Source organism: Protopterus annectens, chromosome 9.part0, assembly GCF_019279795.1.
Source record: "Protopterus annectens isolate FY-2018-M chromosome 9.part0, PAN1.0, whole genome shotgun sequence".
In the NCBI taxonomy this organism is placed as follows: domain Eukaryota; kingdom Metazoa; phylum Chordata; order Ceratodontiformes; family Protopteridae; genus Protopterus; species Protopterus annectens.
The window spans coordinates 174,700,041-174,722,324 of record NC_056743.1 but is presented as its reverse complement, the minus strand read 5'-3'; the positions used below and the strand labels follow the sequence as shown (position 1 = coordinate 174,722,324).

At 44.7% G+C, this 22,284-nt stretch overlaps 1 protein-coding gene across 1 annotated transcript in view; it reads right to left on the bottom strand.

The window, feature by feature from the left end:
• PPFIBP1 (PPFIA binding protein 1) overlaps positions 1-22,284 on the bottom strand; it is a 2,404,664-nt gene that overhangs the window by 1,162,270 nt on the left and 1,220,110 nt on the right. Inside the window, exon 14 of the mRNA XM_044082713.1 lies at positions 2,571-2,631. Coding sequence (XP_043938648.1) covers positions 2,571-2,631 — 61 coding nt within the window. The remainder of the gene's footprint in view (positions 1-2,570; positions 2,632-22,284) is intronic.

Genomic DNA, 22,284 nt, shown 5'->3' with positions numbered 1-22,284 from the left:
TTAATGAATGAATGAATTAATTAATTAATCAATTAATCAATTAATTAACTAACCACCTTTCCTTTTTTTCTTTTTACTGCCCATGGTTCTACATCTCACTCTATATACCCCTCTGTATGCTAATATCTGGTCTCCGAAAACTTATAACCACAAGTGTTTATGCTAACCAACAATGAACTATAGTGTATCTCGCTTATCAATCTCACAACTGTTATATTATTGACCTACTTGTATTTTTACTTTGAGTATGCCTTCTTTTGATTGTATATACCTCTTATTATTATTATTTTTTTTTTTGTACTTGTACTTGTTTTTGTTATATAAAATTGCATAATACTGTTTATACTATGTTGGAGCTTTTCTCCCCGGGCCTCTACTGAAAATGGAAATATATCCAGTTAGACTAGCCCGGTCAACAAATGTAAAATAAAATAAAATAAATAAAATAAAATAAATATTTATTCTCCGCACAGTCAGAAATCAACATCATTTTCTATTTAAGCAGTACCATGATATGCTGTTGATATTTTAGCATATGAAATTGACAGTTTAAAGCCCTGATTGCTAAGGCTGCAGAAGTATAAACCTTTTTACCCCATCTATCCAGCGCCCTGGAATCTCTATCAGAAGGGGTAGGATTAGTAGAAGCCTTAATGCCCTTGGGCCCCTGAGAAATGGTTTCAGGGTCCACAACATGATTCTTGAAAAGGAATTTGTGGGAGTAAGGAACCCTGTAGTACCTGTCTGGTTTGCTAGGGGATGGAGGCAAGGAATCAGGGGCCATAATGGATTCCAAAAACACATAATCAACAATATCTAGTACAGGACGTATAGCCAAAGGCCTATGCTGAGGAAGAAGGAAATCCCTCAGCCTCTTTTTGGATTCAGAGAAATCCTGACTTTTCCAGTGGAAATGTTCCCTTAAGGTATGCAAATTTTCCCCAAAAGAGAAATCCTCAGGCGGAGAAACAGAGGGAATGGAATCCTCTGCATCAGAGTCCTCATAAGTAGGTATGGACAAATCCAGATCATTAGAAGAGTCAGAAGAAACAGAGTCCTGTTCAGAAGATTCATAGTCAAATTCAATCCTAGGCCTCTTGGAGAGGGGTGGTTGACTACCCCTGATTAGAGTAATTAAATCTTCAGCCATTTTGATCACTTGTTCTTTAGGCATAGGGGGCCTGAACATGTGGCCTGGGAGTCGGTTTTTTAGACATAGATCGAGATTTAGGTCTTAGCACTGAAGTTGGAGTCAGTTTAATATGCAAGTCTGTAGGCCTGAATGCACCCTCAGAAGCCGGTGCCTGTTCAGCGGTTCTGGACCCATCCAAGGTAGAGACATCAGCGGGTTCCATATGTGAAGTATCTCGCGGCATACCGGACTCTAAATGGGTCTCAGTGGAGGTCTGCAAATCAAAAGTAGCGGGTATCAGGGGCTGCGAAAGCACCTCACCGAGTACTGGCGAACTAGCGACTGGCATAGGAGAAACATCGTCGGCAGTTTTGGACCTCAACGACCTGTCTGTCTTTTTCTTTGTAAATTTTCAGTATTCCGGTAGTTGGATGGCTAACCGTCATCATTTCTGGATAATTAAACCAAGAACAGAAATATTTTGAAGCAAAAATGTACCAACGATGGATAGTGCGCTGATTAAATAAAGCGCAAAACCGACAGCAAGGTACGTCGCGGTCAGAGCCTAGGCAAGGAATACAGTACAAATGAAAATCCTTATGAGGTATTTGCTTCCCACAAGTAATACAATTATTAACTTTTACTAACATCGGTAAGGAGCAAGAAAAAGTTTCTCCAACAGGGTACTTAGCTTTCAGTTGAAGACTTTGGCTCTGAAACTCAAAAACGAAAATTTCGGCAGTCGGCCGACCGGCACTTGCAAACTGCTTCTGCTTCGGGCACTGTGCGGCAAGAAAGACTGATGTAATGGCATCAGTTGCACCCTGACGACCTGATGTCATGGAAGAAGAGACAGCAACCGACACAGGACCCAAGACTTTGTTAATCAGGCCGACTGACGGCAACCTGCCAGCAGATTACCCAAATGTAATGACTGCAACAGTGAAACACAATGAACATCTGCAATCATTTGTAAAGAGATTTGTACTTTTTTTGTATCAAACAAAGCCAATGACACAACAGGAAATGGTCAAATCTGCACAGAATGCTAGACAGAATTATGAAATGCTCGGGTGAATATTCATCCTAACCCTGGTGCACAGACACTATAACTGACCTGAAATGAAAAGAGGTACGAATGTCTTCAGAGAAGCATCATAACACTAGAAAGATGACTATCTGAATTAAAATATATTTATTCAAGTTAATCACACATTATTGCAGATCATACGTAGGTCTGCGGCTCTCTCTTTCACTGTCAGATACATGTAAATCTCAGTTATGGAACCAGAGCTTAGTTTTACTATACAAATATGTACATCGAACAGGTCTTTTCCAACACTTCACTTTAAAGTTGTTTAAAGTAAATTTTGATTGCACTCCAGTAGCAACATCTGCTCCAAACCATAATTTTGACAGAAAAATAAAGGAGACTGACCATATCTGTTGAACTCTTTTTCAGATTATCCAGGCTGCTTGACTTCTGTAGAACTGGTGTCCTGCAGTGAAATAAACATACGAATAAAAAAGGTCTTTCAAATAACTTTTTTTTTTTTTAATCAGGTAAGGTAAATAGATTGGAAGCTGAATCAGGCTTTATGAAACAGAGTAATACGATAAACAATTAAACAGAAATTTGGGATAAGTTCTTGCAACAGGTTATGTACAGTCCAACACATCACATCAACTAGAGCACACAGTTTCCCTCCAGCAATCTCCAGGCCACGGTCACTCTGCTTCCTCCATCAAGCTTAGGGCCAACACAAAGCAGGTGGTTCATGCGCACCCCCACCCCCACTTATCCCATGCCAGGAGAATGTATAAAGTACAGTTTTGTACCTACCATAAATGTAAATGTTCGAGTGTAGACACTACTGCAGTCATTACACTTGGGTTATCCTGCTGTCAGGCGGTTCCCCAGTTGGCCTGAGTTCCAAGGTCTTGGTCTAGCATCGGTTGCTGTCGCCTCCTCCCTGACGTCAGTGCGGCAGGGGTATAAAAGATGCAGCCGACGCCATTTTCTTCTGTTTTTCTTGCCCCAGGTGTCAGGTGCCCCCAAATAGGTAGGCAATTTATATTGCTAATAAAACATACATAAGAAAAGCAAACAACAACTTTCAGTTACCACCAAATACTCCCCATAGGTAGTAAAGGGTAGAAGGCATGGGTACGTACCAGCAAGTAAGAGGAGGAGAAGGAGGGAGGGTAACCTGGACTGCAGCAGTGTCCACACTCGAACATCTACATTTATGGTAGGTACAAAACTGTTCTATGTTCATCGTGTTACACAGCTGCAGTCATTACACTTGGGTAGAATCCCAAAGCTGAGGTAGGGAGGCTGGTACTATAAAGCATTAGGGGTGGCTATTAGGTCCTGCAGCACTGCAGTGGCAAAGCCAGCTCTGGATTTAGAGTAAAGAGGCAGATGGTAATGCTTGGTGAAGGTATGCACAGAACTCCATGTTGCTGCTTCCAAAATATCCTTGGTAGGTACTGCTCTGAGGTAGGCAGCTGAAGTGGCTGTTGCCCTAGTGGAGCGAGATCTAATGCTGCTAGGTATAGGTTTCTCATGGTGTGCATAGCAAAAACGTATACAATGTCCTATCCATTTTGAGATAGTCTGTTTAGAAATGGCTTTTCCCTGTGCTCCTGCAGCATATGCTACCAATAACTTCTCAGATTTTCTGAAAGTTTTGGTTTTGTCTAAGTAGAAGCGTAACTGCCTATGAATGTCCAAAGAGTGCAGTAGTCGCTCCCCTTTATTCTGTGGTTTTGGATAAAAAGTTGGCAAGTGAATAGTTTGGTTTAGAGCCACAATTGATACCACCTTTGGCATAAATGTAGGGTTAGTTCTTAAAGACACCCTGTCCTGGTGGAAAATGAGGAAAGATTCCACTGCCATTAGTGCCTGTAATTCTGAAACTATTTGTGCTGATGTTATTGCCAGGAGCAGAGCAGTTTTCCAAGAGATATATTTTAATTCTGCTGTGCTAGCTGGCTATAAAGGAGGTAAAGTTAACTTTTCCAAAACAAAGTTGAGGTCCCAAGTTGGAGTAGGTGCTCTACGTTGCGGTCTTATATTTTTAGCCCCTCTGAGGTACTGTTTTAGCAAGGGATTAGAGAAAATTGGTGGATCCGTGCTGTAATGAGCAGAGATGGCAGAGGCGAGGATCTTGATGCATGAAAAGGAGAGGCCTTTGTCCAGCATCTCAGTTAAATACTGTAGTATCTGAGGAATGTTTGGGACAAGAGGGTCAAGGTTGTGAGCCTGGTTGCAGGCACAGAATCTCTTTCATTTATCCGAACAGGCTTTCCTAGTACTAGGCCTTCTGGCCTCCAGAATGACATCCACAACAGCTTTGGAGAGAGGCATTGCTTGCTTTACTAAGGAATCTTCCACGCAGCTAGGTTTAAGGTCTTTAGCTGGCTGTGGAGTATCTGATTGTTGTGCTGAGTCAGCAGATGTGGGATATGAGGCAAATCCAGGGTGGTCCTTGTGCTGAATTCTTTAAGATTGGGTACCAGTGTTGTCGTGGCCAATCTGGTGCAATCAGGATCATCTTTGGCTCTACTTGTCGGGCTTTTATGAGAACCTTTGGAAGGAGAGGTAGTGGTGGGAAAGCGTATACTTGTAGGTTTTTCCAGCTGAATGAGAGGGCATCCACTTTCCATGCTTGTAGATGGTAACTCCTTGTGCAGAATTTCTGTAGCTGGTAGTTCTTTGGGGATGCAAACAGATCTATGTCCTGGCTCCACCATTTCTGTGTTATCATTCTGAATATTTGTGGATTCAATTCCCATTCGTGGGGATCCATGATGCTTCTGCGTAAGTCGTCTGCCAGTGTGTTTTTCTCTCCTGGCAGGAATTGTGCTTGCAGATGAACTTGGTAGTTTAGAGCTGTGTTCCATAAGGTCATAGCTTGTCTGCAGGGTGGGTAGGAGTGAGTGCCCCCTTGCTTGATTATGTACCACATAACTGTAGTGTTGTCCGTCTTTAGTAGTAGCTGCCCTGGATGCAGCAGGTCCTTGAAAGCTATAAGGGCATTTTGTACAGCTAGCATCTCTTTTGATTGATGTGAAGATGCCTTTGTTCTGCGGGCCACTTGCCCTGAATACATTTTCCTGCCATGTGTGCTCCCCAGGCGTAATCCGATGCATCTGTTGTCAGTGTTTGCCTGGCTGTGGGTTGAGTAAAAGGCTGTCCCTTGTTGAGGTGACAAGCTTGCGCTCACCATCAAAACTCCTGTTGAAGGCAAGGAATTAATGGTATAACTGTTTCCAAACTTTGACAGTGCTGAGACCATACACTCTTTAGGTACCATTGTAGTTTCCTCATATGCAGTCTGGCATATGGAATTAGTAGTATGCAAGATGCCATGTAACCCAAGGCCTGCAGAATTTTTCTTGCAGGGAGTTGGGTCTGTGTTGCCATCAATTGAAAGTATTGAGTCAATTGTCCTTGCTTGTCTGGCGTGAGATAAGCCATCTGGGCCGTTGTGTTCAAGCTGGCACCCAGGAATATTATCTCTTGTAAGGGCACTAGTTTTGATTTCTTTTCGTTTACTGTGTACCCCAGGCAACTTAACTTTTTTACCAACGCCAGATGCTGTAGAAGAATGTCCTTGCTCTCTGCTTGAATCAGGCAGTCATCCAGGTACGGATAAATTTGAATTCCTTTCTGTCTGCAGAATGCAATTACTGGTGCCAGGCACTTTGTGAAGACCGTGGGCGCAGTAGATAAGCCAAACGGCAGTGCAGAGAATTGATAGTGCATTGAACCAGCTATGAATCTGAGGTATCTTCTGCAATTTTGTCTGATAGGGACATCCAGGTATGCCTCCTTGAGGTCCAAGGTCACGGGCTAAGCTTTCTTGCCCAGCATGGGAAGAAGCTGCTGTAGTGTCAACATTTTGAATTTCGGAACATCCAGGTAAGTGTTTAGAGAAGAAAGATCCAGAATGGGCCTCCAGGCTTCGTCTTTTCTGGGCACCAGAAAAAGTCTCGAGTAAAATCCTTGTCCTTGTTCCTGTGGTGGTACCTGTTGAATAGCTCTCATGTCTATGAGTGCTGTAATTTGCTTTTGAGCCTCTGCCCATTGATTTTGTGGCAGATTTGGCATTCCTTTTAACCTTGGCAGAGTGTGAAAGTGGAACCTGTCACCTTGAGATACAATGTTGAGAACCCATTTGTCTTTGGTGATCATTTGCCAATTGTGATAGAAAAGTGCCAGTTTTCCTCCCAAGGAGGCTACCAAGAGAGAGCTGTTTGGCAGCTGTAGTGGGAAGTCATTGGGGCTGCTTTTTATATGGTTGGGGCCTGTCTTCCCCTTCTTTCTGGCCTGGTGCACCCCATTGTCGAGGCCTGTAAGGACCTTGTGGTTGACCTCTACCTCTTGGACGTCTGTATCTGCCTCTCTGAGGTCTGTCTAACTGGAAAGGACCAATTCTTTGTTGGCCAATTTCTGCTAAATCGAAGAGGCTGAACCTGTAGGAAATCCTTCACCGTTTGCATAGATTTTGCCTTATCCTCCATTTTCTTTAATACCTCTTCTGCCTTAACTCCAACTAACACATCCTGCTGCAGAGGTGCATCCAAAAATTTTCTTTAACATGATCTGGTAACGTATGTTCTTTTAACCAAGCATGCCTTCTAATGACAGAGCCTGTAACTGCTGCTCTACAGGAGGCCTCTAAAGAATCAAAACCATATTGCAAAGTACGTCTTCCCATTTGTTCAGCAGCATGCAATAAATCCTGCATTTCTTTAATATTAGGAGGATCTGAATCTGGAAGCATTTTTTGTTTCAACTGAGACATCAGAAATTGCTGATATTTTAACATATGAAATTGGCAATTTAAGGCTCTCATTGCTAAAGTAGCAGACGTATATATTTTCTTTCCCCATCTGTCTAATGCTCTGGCATCTCTGGCCGAGGGAACTGGATTCTTTGCTGATGAGGCCTTAACTCCTTTGGGTCCCTGAGAAGTAGTTTCAGGGTCAGCAACTGGGCTTTTATACAGAAATTTGTGAGAGTCAGGGACTCTGTAGTATATGTCAGGTTTAACTGAGGCTGGAGGTAAGGAGTCAGGATTTAAGCTGGATTCAGTATACACATCATCCACAATGTCTAACACTGTCGGAATAGCTAGGGGTCTGTGTTGAGGTAATAAAAGGAAGTCTCTGAGCCTTTTCTTGGGCTCCGAGTAATCCTGGCCTTCCCAATGGAAATGCTCCCTCATGGTATGTAAGGTTTCCCCAAAAGAGTAGTCCTCAGGCGGGGAGGCTGATGGAATTGATTCCTCAGCATCAGAATCCTCATAAGGGGGTAAAGAATATCCTAGGTCTGAGGATGAATCTCAGGAAATGGACACCTGGTTGGATGAGTCAGTGTCTGCATCCTGTCTAGGCCTTTTATCAGGAGGGGGATGTGAACCCCTGATCAGAGTGATTAGGTCTTCGGCCATTTTGAGCATTTCTTTCTTAGGCATAGAGGCCTGTCCTGGAGAATGCTGTTTCTTTGTTTTTAAAGGAGTCTTAGAATTAGCAGAGGGTTTAATGCTTAACTGAGTAGGTCTGAAGACACCCTCTGAAACTGCGGGTTGCTCAGCTACTCCGGATCCCTCTGTAGGGTTAGTCTCGGTAGGCTGAAAAACGTGTGCGTCCGAAGGCCCAGCCGTTTCCACGTGGGAGTCGGAGGTGGCCTGTGGTTCTGCAGAAGCGGTAGTCAGGGGCTGCGAAGGCGCCTTGCTGAAAACCGGAAAACCGGCGATTGGCCTAGAAGAGGCTTCGTCATCAGGTTTGGGCCTCGGATGCCTGTCCTTATCTTTGCGCTTTTTATGTATACCGTTCGTCGGAAGTTTTGACGGCATGGTGTAACTGAATTTTCTGCTGAAATAATTTTGGGCAAAATCAAACCAATGTTTAATAGTGCGCTTGTTAAACCTAGCACAAAACCGACAACCAGTGACGTTGTGGTCTGGGCCTAGGCATGGGATACAATAGGAATGGAAATCCTTATTAGGTATTTGCTTCCCACAAGAAATACAATTATTAACTTTTACTGATATCGGTCTGAGGCAAGAAAATGTTTCCCCAACGGGGTACTTAGCTTTGTAGAAGACTTCGGTTCTGGATTCGGAATGAAAATCTCAGGAGTCGGCCGACCAGCACTTGAGAACTGCTTTTGCTTTGGGCACCGCGCTGCAAGAAAGACTGAAGAAAATGGCGTTGGCTGCATCTTTTATACCCCTGCCGCACTGACGTCAGGGAGGAGGCGACAGCAACCGACACCGGACCAAGACTTTGGAACTCAGGCTGACTGGGGAACCACCTGACGGCAGGAAAACTCAAGTGTAATGACTGCAGCAGTGTAACACGAACATCAATACAGCAGGTACGGTTTCCAGTCAGAGTTGGATCATGGTTGAATGGGGCCCTAGGCAAGGTAATGGATAGGGCTGTTACCCCCCCCCACACACACACACACACACCCATACACAAAATGCAGCCATTCCCAGTGTCCTATTACTTACCTCTCTTTCTACTTTACAGTACCATAAACACTGTTCAAAAAGTACAGTTTTGTACCTACCATAAATGTAGATGTCCAATAGGTATGCATCTGCAGTCCTAACATATGGGTTGTCCTGCCTCAGGCAGCCCTTCGGTCGGCCGGATTCCAAAGTCTGGGTCTGGCCTCGGCTGATGTCGCACTTCACCCGACGTCATAGCTGCTGTTCGGGTATAAAGGCATCAGCCGACGCCATTTTCCTCAGTGTTTCTTGCCCCAGATGCCAGGTGCCCTCTAGTAAGGCTAAATTTGGATAAATGCAAATAATTCCAAACAGTAGAGAGCAAACAATATAAAAAAAAAAAAAATATATATATATATATATATATATATATACAAACAAATACACCATAATAGATTCCCCCAGCTAGCTAAAAGAGGGTAAATACCCTAGGCATACCACAGAGGGAAGGAGGGTGGGTAATCCTGACTGCAGATGCATACCTATCGGACATCTACATTTATGGTAGGTACAAAACTGTACTATGTCCTTCAAGGATGCATCTGCAGTCCTAACATATGGGTAGAATACCATAGCCAAACTGGGGAGGAGGCACTAAGATAAAGATGGTGTAGTTAAGATCCCTTGCAAAACAGCAGTTGCAAAACCTGCTCGGGATCTAGAGTATAAGGAAGATTGTAATGCTTGGCAAATGTATGCACGGAGCTCCAAGTAGCAGCTTCTAAAATGTCTTTGGTAGCCACTCCTCGTAGGAAAGCTGTAGTGGTGGCTGTAGCTCTTGTGGAATGAGGTCTGATATTATCAGGAGTTGTCTTTCCATGAAAAGAGTAGCAAAATCGAATGCAATTTCCTATCCATTTTGAGATTGTCTGTTTTGAAATTGCTTTTCCTTGCATTCCTGTTGCATATGCTACCAGAAGCTGGTCAGTTTTCTGCTGGTCTTAGTTCTGTCCAGATAGTAGCGTAATTGTCTGTGCACATCCAAGGTATGTAGCAGTCTTTCCCCCTGTTCTGTGGGTTGGGGAAGAATGTAGGTAAATGAATCGCTTGGTTCAATGATACTCTGGAGACCACTTTTGGCATAAAGGTAGGGTTAGTTCTCAGAGAGACTCTGTCCTGATGGAAGATAAGGAAGGGTTGTACTGCCATTAATGCCTGTAACTCAGATACCCTTCTTGCTGAAGTAATTGCTAGCAGGAAAGCAGTTTTCCAAGACAAGAATTGTAATTCTGCTGTTGCTGCTGGTTCAAATGGGGGAAGTGTTAACTTTTCCAGCACAAAGTTGAGATCCCATGTAGGTAAAGGTTGTTTCCTTGGAGGCTTTACATTTTTGATTCCTCTCAAGAACTGCCTGAGTAGAGGATGAGAGAAGACAGGAGGATCCATGTTGTATTCTGCTGAAATTGCTGATGCATGAATCTTAATGGAGGAGTAAGACAGGCCATTGTGGAACAGCTCTGCTAAATATTCCAGGATGTGTGCTATGTTTGCCAATGAGACATTTTCTCCCTTTGCTGCACTCCAAATGAGGTATCTTTTCCACTTGGCTGAATAAGTCTTCCTTGTGGAGGGTCTGCGTGCCTCCAGGATAATGTCCTTAACCCTCTGAGATAAACCTGGGTTATTTTGTTTTATGCAATATTCCAAGCAGCTAGCTGCAGTGTTTTCAAGTTTGGATGTAGGATCTTGTAGTTGTCCTGTGTTAGTAGTAAGGGACATAGAGGTAGATGCCATGCGTGTGTCCGAGACATGCTTCTCAGTAGCGGTACCAATGTTGCCTCGGCCAGTCTGGAGCTATCAGAATTACCCTTGGCTGATCCTCTCTGATCTTCAGTAGAACTTTGTACATCAAGGGAAGAGGTGGAAATGCATATGCTGTCAGGTTTTTCCAGCTGAAGGAAAGGGAGTCCACCCTCCAAGCAAGTGGGTGGTATGCTCTTGTGCAGAATTTCTTCAATTGGTGATTGTGTGGGGAGGCAAACAGGTCTATCTGTGGTAGTCCCCATTTCTTTGTTATGGCTTTGAAGATATCTGGATGCAGCATCCATTCGTGAGCATCCGTGGTAGTTCTGCTTAAGGTGTCTGCTAGAGAATTTTCTTTTCCTGGTACAAATCTGGCCTGAAGTTGAATGTTGAGGTTCAGGGCCACATTCCACAGGTCCATTGCCATCCGGCATAGAGGATATGAATGTGTACCTCCCTGTTTGTTGATGTACCACATGACTGTGGTATTGTCCGTCCTTATCAGCAGATGACCCTGTTGAAGGAGTGGTCTGAATGCCTGGATCGCATGTTTCACTGCCAGCATCTCCTTTAGATTTATGTGTAGATTCAGCTGGTCTTGGGTCCATAGGCCTTATAATACACTTGTCCACCATGTGTGCCCCCCATCCTAGGTCTGAGGCGTCCGTGGTGATGGTCTGGCTTGGATGTGGTTTGTGGAAAGGCAAGCCTCTGTTCAACTGACAGGCCTGAGCCCACCACAGGAATTCTTGCTTCAGGCATGGAATTATTGGAATCTGGGCTTCTAGACTGTGCTTGTGTTGAGACCATACATTCCTTAGATACCATTGTAGCTTTCTCATATGCAGCCTGGCATGCGGAACCAATATTATGCAGGATGCCATGTAGCCCAGGGCTTGCAGGACTTTCCTTGCAGTAAGCTGAGTTTGTGTTGTTAATGTCATGAAGTAGACTGGTAGTTGCTTTTGTTTTTCTTCTGTGAGAAAAGCCATCTGAGTTGATGTGTCTAATTCTGCACCCAAGAATGTTATCCTTTGGGATGGTACTAGTCTTGACTTTTGCATGTTGACTGTGTATCCCAAGGCTTGCAACAGTTGTATGACATTTTCCAAATCTTTTGTTAACTTTGCCTTGTTGTCCGCTTGTATTAGACAGTCGTCCAGGTATGGGTAAATCTGAATTCCCTGAAGTCTGCAATGAGCAATTACTGATGCCAGGCATTTCGTGAATACTCTGGGCGCAGTAGATAAGCCAAAAGGCAATGCTGAGAATTGATAATGCTCTGATCCTGCAAGAAATCTGACGTGTCTTCTGCAATCTGGTCGTATAGGGACGTGCAGGTATGCCTCCTTGAGATCTAGAGTCACCAGCCAAGACTCCTTGCCCAGCATGGGAAGAAGTTGCTGGAGGGTCAGCATTTTGAATTTTGGAACAATGAGGTATGTGTTCAGTGCGGACAAATCTAGAATAGGTCTCCATTGATTTTCTTTTCTTGGTACAAGGAAAAGCCTGGAGTAAAATCCTTGGCCTTGTTCCATAGGTGGCACCTCTTCTATAGCTCTCATCCTTAGTAAGTTGTTGATTTGTCTTAGAGCATCTGTTTTTTGGCTTGGTGGTAGGTTTGGCATTCCTCTCTTTTTGGTAGAGTATGGAAGTGAAACCTGTAGCCCTTGTCTATTGTTTGTAAAGTCCATTTGTCTCCTGTAATGTAATGCCAGTTGTCGGAGAATAAGGCTAGTTTTCTGCCCAAGGGTGCTTCCAGTTGTTCCCTGGTAGGCGGAACTAGAGCCAAGTCATTGTGTCTGCCCTGTGGAAGTGGTTGTAGTTGATTCTGTGGCAGTACTTCTCTGGTTGGTAGGTTGCCACTGACGTCCCCTGTAGGCACCCCTAGATTGACCTCTGCCTCTGGGCATCTATTTCTGCCTCTCTGCGCTCTGGAGTTGTCTGGAAAGGACCAATTCTTCGAAGGCCAATTTCTGCTAAACCTCGGAGGTTGGACCTGTAAGAAATCCTTGACTGTTTGGACAGATTTTGCTTTTTCTTCCACCTTTTTTAGAACCTCCTGTGCAGGGGAGCCAAACAAACTTTGTTTCTCCATGGGAGCATCTAGGAGTTTTGACTTAACATGGTCTGGTAAGGATTGTTCTTTTAACCAGGCATGCCTTCTAATCACTGTTCCAGTCACAGCTGATCTAAAGGAAGCCTCCAGTGCATCATAGCCACATTTTAAGAAATGGTTACTGACCTGCTGAGAGTTATGTACCAAATCCTGAAGGGACTTGCGGCCTAAAGGTTTAGGAGAAGATAGTTTTTTATTTAGCTGGTCTAACAAGAATTCCTGGTACTGAATCATGTGAAATTGACAGTTCAAGGCCCTGGCCGAAAGAGTAGCAGAAGTATAAACCTTTTTACCCCATCTCTCTAATGCTCTAGATTCCCTTTCAGAGGGAAGAGGGTTTTTGGCAGAGGCGGCTGCCACACCTTTAGGGCCCTGTGAAATGGTTTCAGGGTCTGCAACAGGAGCCTTATACAAATGGTAGTGTGTGTCCGGGACCCTGTAATATCTGTCTGGCTTGGCAGGGGCCGGAGGAAGAGAATCAGGAGCAGTACAGGCATCATTATATGCATCATCAACAACTGTTAGTACTGGCGGAATGGCTAAAGGCCTATGCTGTGGTAAGTGTAAAAAAGTCCTTAGCCTTTTCCTAGAATCTGAAAAATCCTGGCCCTGCCATTGGAAGTGTTCCCTCATAGCATGCAAGGTTTCCCCAAAGGAAAATTCTTCAGGAGGAGAAGCAGAAGGAATGGAGTCTTCTGCATCAGAATCCTCATAAGGAGAATATGGGCCTTCGTGAGGGTCTGAAAGGTCTGAGTCATCCGAGGAATAATCTGTAGAGACAGGTTCTGGGGGTTCAGTCCTAGGCCTCTTGTCTGGAGGGGGCTGAGAGGCCCTGTCTGGGTGAGGTTGGGATCCTCTGATCAAAGAAATGAGATCCTCAGCCAGGCTGAGTATTTGGGAACTAGAGGTAGGCCTATGTGAAGGAGTTTTGGCAGGCAAGGCCTTAGAAGATTTAGCTGCCTTAGCCCTGGCAAACGCCTTGATAGACATGGAAGCAGGGGGTCTAGCAGCCCCACGTGCAGGGGTAGTTATGTCTAAAGGAATAGTGTCTGATAAATCCTGGGTGCCTGCTTCTGTAGCAGTAAATTCAGTAGCAGATTCAGCCATGCTCTGTGAGGCCTCGGCTATCGGAAGCATGCTTTCGGCCGAAGGAAGAACCGGGGGCTCGGTTTCAGCCGAAACTGAGACATTCGCTGTTGGCCTAACCGTGGTTTCAGCCAAAACCGTGGGCCGCGAATGTCGGTCCTTTTCCTTGCGCTTTTTAGCTAATTGAGTAGTCGGAGTCTCCGACGGCATTTTGTATGCAAAAGCGGGACCAAAAAACTCCTCTGCAAACTCCGACCGACGTCTAAGTGTCCGTCGGTTGAAGGAAGCACAGGCTAGACAAGCTGATACGTCGTGGTCTGGGCCTAAGCAAGGAAGGCAGTAAGAGTGGAAATCCTTATGAGGTATTTGTTTCCCACAAGTTAAACAATTATTTACTTTGTCTGACATCGGCTGAGGCAAGAGAGAGTCCCCAACGGGGTACTTAGCTTTTTAGAAGTCTTCGATAGTAGAAATCTCTGGATCTGACCGACCGGCACTTGCGAACAGCTTCTGCTTCGGGCACCGCGCGGCAAGAAAGACTGAGGAAAATGGCGTCGGCTGATGCCTTTATACCCGATAAACAGCAGCTATGACGTCGGGTGAAGTGCGACATCAGCCGAGGCCAGACCCAGACTTTGGAATCCGGCCGACCGAAGGGCTGCCTGAGGCAGGACAACCCATATGTTAGGGCTGCAGATGCATCCTTGAAGGACATCTGGTCAGTGTGCATATTTTCTTCTTTACTGCTATAATGACTACAGACATTTGGATTTAATTTAAATCTTATTTCAAATTTTACAGCATTAACACTGATTGATAAACAAAACAGTCTCTCAATGAAAACAGACAGACTTAGTTTGAGCAACAATAAACCTCACTGCCCTTCAGACTCACATTATTGAAACTGCACTGAAACCCACATTCATAAAACACACATCTGGCCACTGGCAGATTAAGTGTACCTTTGGGCTGTTTTCAAACCATGGGCTCCTGCACACATTTTTAAAGACAATGCTTAAATGCCCTGAAACTCACCTTCCTAATATTAAATTATATTCATTGTTTAATACAACACCACTTGAGTAGTAATGGACATTTTTCCAGTAAGCAGTGAAAGAAAACATATGAACCAATAACTATAAGACCATAGGAGATTACTAGGTTATCGACCCAGAGGTCATTTTAAGCCTAGCTGTTTCAAACCAATGTAATACCACAGAAGTACTAGTCAATACCCCAAATTGCATTTAGTGATGACTGCCCATGTTCAGGAGGGTTGTGGGCACTATCACCAGTAGGAATTTACGGTGCCCCATCCACTCGTCTAGGATCCTCTTGAACAGTGTCATACAGATGCTCTATTTCACATGAACTGGTAGCCTGCTCCAAAGATGTGTCAGTCACTGGGAGATAAATCTGTACCTCCAGCAAGTCCTATGTAAGTCGGAGGCCATATTTAAGTCCCTGCAACAGGTAGCCCTACACCCATATGATCTATGGATATGCAGTAAGTTAATTAGATTTGGGTGTTCGGTTGCTCGGTAGGCCAGACATAAGTCTCCCCTAAGGAGTCTATACGATAGGGAGTATAGTAACAGGGGTTATAACCTCATTTGTTCTCGAGGCGATGCCTTTACTAATCAAGTGAGCTACATGGAAAACTTTCCTTACAACTGCAGAAACGTGGTGGTCAAAGTTAAGATCACTGTTAATCTGTGCTCCCAGGTCCCTTACCACTTCACGGCTACTTAAGGTATTATTGTTGATTTGGTAGCGTGAAGGGACATTGTTTGTGCCAAATGGAATGATGATGCATTTCTCTGCATTCAGATTGAGACCGTGACTAATATACCAGTTGTTGATCTGTGCGAGACCCTCCTGGACTATACTGACATAATTTGGGGATTCAGTGATTGCACCTAGTTTGCAGTCGTCTGCAAACTTGGTCAGCCACAACCCTTTAGTTTTGACCTGAACTTCTGAGAAGTACATACCAAACAGTAGGGGGCCCAGCACTGACCCCTGTGGCACCCCACTGGTAAAAAGTCTGCTGGCTGATATGGAGTCACCCATTTTGATAGTGTGCATCTGGTTTGTGAGCCAGTTGGCAACCCATTTTACAAAGAAGGGGTTTGCATTCAGTTTGCTATGCTTAAAGGTAATGCCTGAATGTGGGATTGTGTTGAAAGCCTTTGCCAAGTCGAGGTATGCTGTGTCCACAGATTTGCCCTCATCAAAGGCCTTGGTCACACTTTCATAGAAATCCACCAGATTTAACAGGCAGCATCTGCCCTTCATGAAGCCAAATTGGGTAGGATCCAGGGTTTGGAGGTCACTTATGTTTATTTATGAGGTCCATAATGATACATTCCACGGCCTTACAGATGAGGCTGTTCAGGCTTATGGGTCTGTAATACCCTGGGTCTGTTGCTAGGCCATCTTTGTGAAGGGAAATAACTGTTGCTATTCTCAATTCCGCAGGAACAAAGCCTGTGGTTAGGCTCTGATTGAAAAAGGTACTTAGTAGTGATGCTAGTTCATGTTTTAGCCTGTTTAGAAGACAGCCTTGGATGTTGTCTGGTCCCTTAGAGGACGGGTTCTTTGCTCTGGACAGGGCTTTCAGCACCTGCTCTTCAGATATGCAAGGTTGGGGGGGGGCTGTTGAGGGAGCATTTTTTTAAGTTAGGAGGGGATAAGGGAGTGAAATTTCTGCCAGACCTATCCGCTAGCAGGTCTGCTATCTCTGTGAGGTCTGTGTGTGTGATACTGTTGGCTACCAGTTCTGCACATGCTTGGGTCTTACCCTTTAGGTTATGTACATAGCTGTAAAAGGCCTTATGGCAGTACTTGCTAGGTTTCTCTCAAAGGAGCTCTCTTGGAGGATTTGACAAGTTGTCTTATTTGCCTGTTAAGGCTGATGAGGGTGCTTTTCCACAGTTGGGTCCTTCTCTTGTGCAAGCTTCAGCATAGTTGCCACTTTCAGCTTGGGTGGGGGCTTGGAATGCATTTAAACTTTCACCTAGGAGGGTATAATTTACCTTTGTGAAGTTTTTTAGTTTGATTTCACCCTTTGTGAATTCTGATGTTAGTGTCAGTTTGAAGGTGACTGATTTGTGGTCGGTTTTAACTAATGAGCATCTAACAGTTGCAGCAGAGCACCTGTCTGACATGTTGGTGATGACCAGATCTAGAATGTTTGTTCCTCTTATTGGGGTATGGGCAATTTGCTCCAGGGCATTTGAATTCACAAAGTCAAGGAAAGAATAGTTGTGTAAAAACTTACCATAACCATACATGTCCCGCTCTTCCACTTTGCAGTATTCTTAAACTTAGGGAGTTGCTACCTGCAGCACCAGAAATCCAGACAGTATACCAAAGTTTTGAAAGCAGGGGTACGTGCGACACTGCATGCAAGAGCCATAAACTGACACTGGCTATATCTGTGACGTCTGCACATACCCAGTTCAGAACTGGCTGCCGCACAGAGAAAGCCCTCAGAAATAGGAGGAGTAAAAGGTAGTTCAAAAACCCCTCCCAGACACAAGGTCAGTAGTCAGAGGGAGGACCCAGTTTATAATATGGTCAAAGGAGAAAGGGGGTAGGTGGGTGGGACTGAAAACTGCAACATGGAAGAGAAGGACATCTGTGGTTATGGTAATTTCTTACACAAGTATTCTATTTCCTTCTATTCTCATATTGCAGTATTCTTAACCTTGGGGAGAGTACCAAAACTCTCTAGATAGTAATGTGGGTGCCAGGTAGGGGAGCAGTCTACGAGACCTTGCAAAATAGATCTAGCATTCCCTGTTCTAGCCCTGGAGATGGAGTCCAATTTGCAATGCTTGGTGAAGGTATGTACAAAGGACCAAGTTGCTGCCTCCAAAGGAAAAGAGTAATCAATGCCCTTGAAAAAGGCTGCTGAAGAGGAAACAACTCTGGTGGAATGGGCTTTGACAGATGAATTCAACTGTTTTCCTTGAAAGGAAAAGCAAAAGGCAATAGCCTTAGAAATCCAAGAGGCAATTGTCTGTTTTGACACAGCCATACCTAGGGCCCTAGGATGAAAGGAGACAAACAGTTGATCAGACTGTCAGAAGGATTTGGTCTCGTCTAAGTAGAACCTCAGTTGCCTATGAACATCCAAGGAATGCAAGGTCCTTTCTGAGGAGTTCTGTGGCTGAGGAAGAAGACAAGACAGGCAAATTAACGGTCTTGTTTAAGGAGATCTCTAACTACTTTTGGCATGAAGGAAGGGCTAGTCCTTAGGGAAACTCTATCCTTATGGAAAACAAGACAGGGAGGTAAAGCCTTAAGGGCTTGGATCTCGGAGAACCCTCCTGGCAGACGTGAGAGCAACTAACAACACTGTTTTCCAAGTACAGAACTTGAGAGAGGAAAAATGGGATGGCTCAAAGGGAGCTTGTGTAAGTTTTTCCAGCACAAGGTTAAGGTCCCAAAGTGAGGGAATAAGCTTATCAGGAGGCCTAATATGAAGGATCCCTTTCAGAAACAGCTTGACATTTAACCTGGAAGCCAAAGGTGGAGTCAAGGGAAAGCAAGGAGAAATGGCAGAGAGATGCATTTTTACTGAAGAATAAGTCAACCCTGAATGCAGTAACTCACACAGGTAGGAAAGGACCACTGGAACAGAAGCTTAAGATGGGTCCTGTTTACTCTTACAGCACCAATTGTAGAATATTTTCCATTTAAAAAAATAGTTTCTCCTAATAGTTGGTTTTCTGGTCTCCTGCAGAACACCGAGTATGCCCTCTGAATATAGGTGCCTGAAGGATATCGGTAGGGAATCACTTGAGAAGGTGGGGATGAATAAGGGACCCCTTGTCTTGTGTGAGTAGGTCAAAGTGGTGAGGTAACCTGTGGTGACTGCCCTGGGCTAGATGGAAAAGTAAAGGGAGACCAATGCTGTCTTGGCCAAAAGGGAGTCACCAACAGGATTTTTGGTTTGTCCTTCTGTACTTACTGGAGGACTTTGTGAATCAAAGGAAATGGGAGGGAAAGGCATAAAGGAACATTTCCTCCCATAAAAAGGGGAAAGCATTCACCTACCAGGCTTGTGGATGGGGAAGCCTTTTGCAAAAGAGGGGCATCTGTCTGTTCTGGGAGGAGGCAAACAGATCTACCTGAGGAATAACCCCCTCGTGCTCTAGATCCAGAAACACCTCCCAGTGAAGCATTCATTTGTGGGAGGGTGTAAAGGTCCTGCTCAGGGTGTCTGCCAAAACACCGTCTTCTGAAGGGATGTAAACTGCTTACAAATTAATCTGTAGTGCTGTTGCCAGGGACTAGATTTGAACTGCAAGACTGGAAAGAGGGCTGGATTTTGTTCCCCCCTGTTTATGTACCACATGACTGTCATGTTGTCTGTGATGACCTGCAATGTGCCTGGCAGAAGGATTTCTTGAAAGACTTGTATTGCCAAGAAAAGGGCCCTTAACTCTTTTAGATTGATGTGGTTCTTTCTTTCTTGAATGGACCACTCCCCCTGCACTTTGTTGTTGGTGATGTGAAGGATAGCCCCCCCTCCCCCAACACAGACCTGATGTAGCTGTGTAAAGATGTTGTTTGGGTGGAGGAATCTCCAAGTGCACCCCTTGATTGAGGGTGATAATTGGGATCCACCAGGTGAGTTGCCTTTTTAAGCAGGAGAGAAGAGGAAAATTTTGTTTCCAAGGGATGAACGTGTTGGTTCCAAGAATTTCTCAATACCCACTGAAACTTCCTCATATGCATCCTGGCTAGAGATCAGAAATTCTCTGGCTGAGATGGTTGGTAGTGGTAGGAGGGACTGAAAAAAATGGTTGAGAAATTCCACTTTCTGGGCAGGGACAAAGACTGACATCAAGTATATCCTTATCCTGCACACCAGGAATACAAGATCTTGGGAGGGAGTCATTTGGGACTTTAAGTAATTCACAGTGAAACCTAGATTTTGCATAATCCTGCAAACCAAGTCCAGATGTTGAAACAGGGTGAGAGAATCCTGATGTAGATTCAGGAGATCGCCCAAGTAAGGGCAAATTTGTATGCCCTGTAGTCTGCGATATGCAATGACTGGGGCTAGACACTTGGTAAATACTCTTGGGGCTGTGGAGAATCCAAAGGGCAATGCAGAGAACTGAAAATGTGAGGAATCCACTGAGAATTAAATTTCCTGCAAGTGGGATGAATAGGAATGTGAAGGTATGCATCCTTCATATCCAGGGAGGCCATGAAAGCTTGCTGAGGAATAATGGGAAGAAGGTGCTATAATGTGAGCATTTTGAAGAGGAAGAGATTGAGGAAGGATAGGCAGAGAATGGGTCTCCAAGGACCATCTTTTCTTGGAACTAAAAACATCCTGGAGTAAAACCCCTTCGCTAACTGATCCTCAGGTACTCATTCTATAGTACCCTGAGAGAGGAGCTGTCTCAGGATAGTAGGGAAGAGTCAAAGCTAACTGGGTGGAGGTTGTGGGACTCCCTGGAATGGTGGAGATGCCCACCAAGTCATGAAATATCCTCTCTTGATGGAGAGCACCCAACTGTCTGCGGTGATTTTTCTGCCAGGAGGGTAGGGATAGGGTTAGGCGTAGGGAGAAGGGGGTGGAGGTGGGTAAGGGAAGAGAGTCACAGCAGAGGAGCTCTATCTTGGTCTGGCTACCTCCGAAAGGAAGACGGTGTTGCGGTGGATGAAGATAGTACAGTTGTGTACACTGATCATAAATGTAGATGTTCAAGTGTATTCACTGTTGCAGTCATTACATTTGGGTTATCTGCTTGCAGGTAGCCCTCAGTCGGCCTGATTAACAGTCTTGAGTCCTGTATCGGTTGCTGTCCCTTCTTCCATGACGTCAGGTCATCGGTCGTCAGGGGTATAAAACATGCAGCCAACGCCATTACATCAGTTTTTCTTGCCCCAGATGTCCGGTGTCCCCCTAATGGGAAGCAATTAAACATAAAAACACAAAGATATGCCTCCAAGAAAAAAGCAAATACACCTAAAAGGCTTTTAAGCATAGTAAAGGAAAGTAGAGGTATAACTAAAGCAAGTTAGGGGGCTGGAGGGAGGGTAACCAGGACTGCAACAGTGGATACACTCTAACATCTACATTTATGGTAAGTGTACACAACTGTACTATGCTCGTCATGTGTTTCACTGTCATTACATTTGGGTAGATTCCCAAAGCTATGGTAGGGAGGAGGAATTTAGATAGCATTAGGGCCAGCTATAAGGCCCTGCAAGACTGCAGTGGCAAATCCAGCTCTGTATTTAGAAAAAAATTGGCAAAGGATAATGCTTGGTGAAAGTATGTACAGAACTCCAGGTAGCAGCTTCTAGGATGTCCCTGGAAGGGACACCTCTGGAAAAAGCTGTAGAGGTAGATGCAGCCCTGGTGAAGTGAGGTGTGATCCCCTGGGGGATAGGTTTTCCATGGTGCTTATAGCAGAAATGAATGCAATGGCTTATCCACTTAGAAATGATTTGCTTTGAAACAGCCTTCCCCTTTGCCCCTGCAGCAAATGCCACCAGCAGTTGTTCAGATTTCCTTTAAGGTTTAGTCCCGGTTTAGTCCTGTCCAAGTAGAATCTAAGTTGTTTGTGCACATCTAAGGAATGCAGTATCCATTCCCCTTTATTCTGTGGATTGGGAAAGAAGGCTGGCAAATGAATGGACTGATTAAGAGCCACAGTGGATACCACCTTGGGCATGAAAGATGGACTGGTTCTGAGGGATACCCTGTCCGCATGAAAGATGATGAAAGGATCCACTGCCATAAGGGCTTGTAATTCAGATACCCTTCTAGCTGAAGTGATTGCTAAAAGGAAAGCTGTTTTCCAAGAAAGAAATTTTAAGTCTGCAGTAGCAGCTGGCTCAAAAGGAGGTAGAGTGAGTTTCTCCAAGACAAAGTTAAGGTCCCAGGCTGGGGTTGGAGCTCTCCTGGGTGGTCTTAAATTTTTGGCCCCTCTGAGGAACTGCTTGAGCAGTGGATGAGAGAAGAGGGGAGGTTCTGTGTTATAATGAGCTGAAATGGCTGAGACGTGGATTTTAATGAAGGAAGGACAGGCCCTTGTGAAGCATCTCAGTTAAGTATTGCAAAATCTGAGGTAAATTGGGCACTGTGGTGCTCATCCCTTGAGATTGGTTCCAGGCACAGAATATTTTCCATTTTTCAGCATAAGATTTTCTAGTACTAGGCCTCCTTGCCTCTAAAATGATATCCATCACAGTTTTGCTGAGGGATGGTAAAGGAGAGATTAAGTAATTAACCAGGCTGCAAGGTTCAGTGTTGGAAGCTGAGGGTGCAGAATCTGGTTCTCCTGCTGAGACAGCAGGGAAGGAGTTTGAGGCAGGTGCCATGGAGACAACAGTGACACACTGCGCAGGAGGGGGTACCAGTGTTGGCGCAGCCAGTTTGAAGCAATCAAAATCATTCTTGGTTTGTCCTGTTTGATTTTTTAGTAGTACTTTGGAGAGCAGAGGCAGAGGGGGGAAGGCACACACTGATAGGTTTTTCCAGCTGAAGGACAGAGCATCCACTTTCCAGGCTTGTTTGTGGGGAGTCCTTGTGCAAAATTTGTCCAATTGGTAGTTCTGGGGAGAGGCAAACAGGTCTACATCTGGGCTCCCCCATTTGCTTGTCAACATGTTGAAAATCTTTGGTTCCAGTTTCC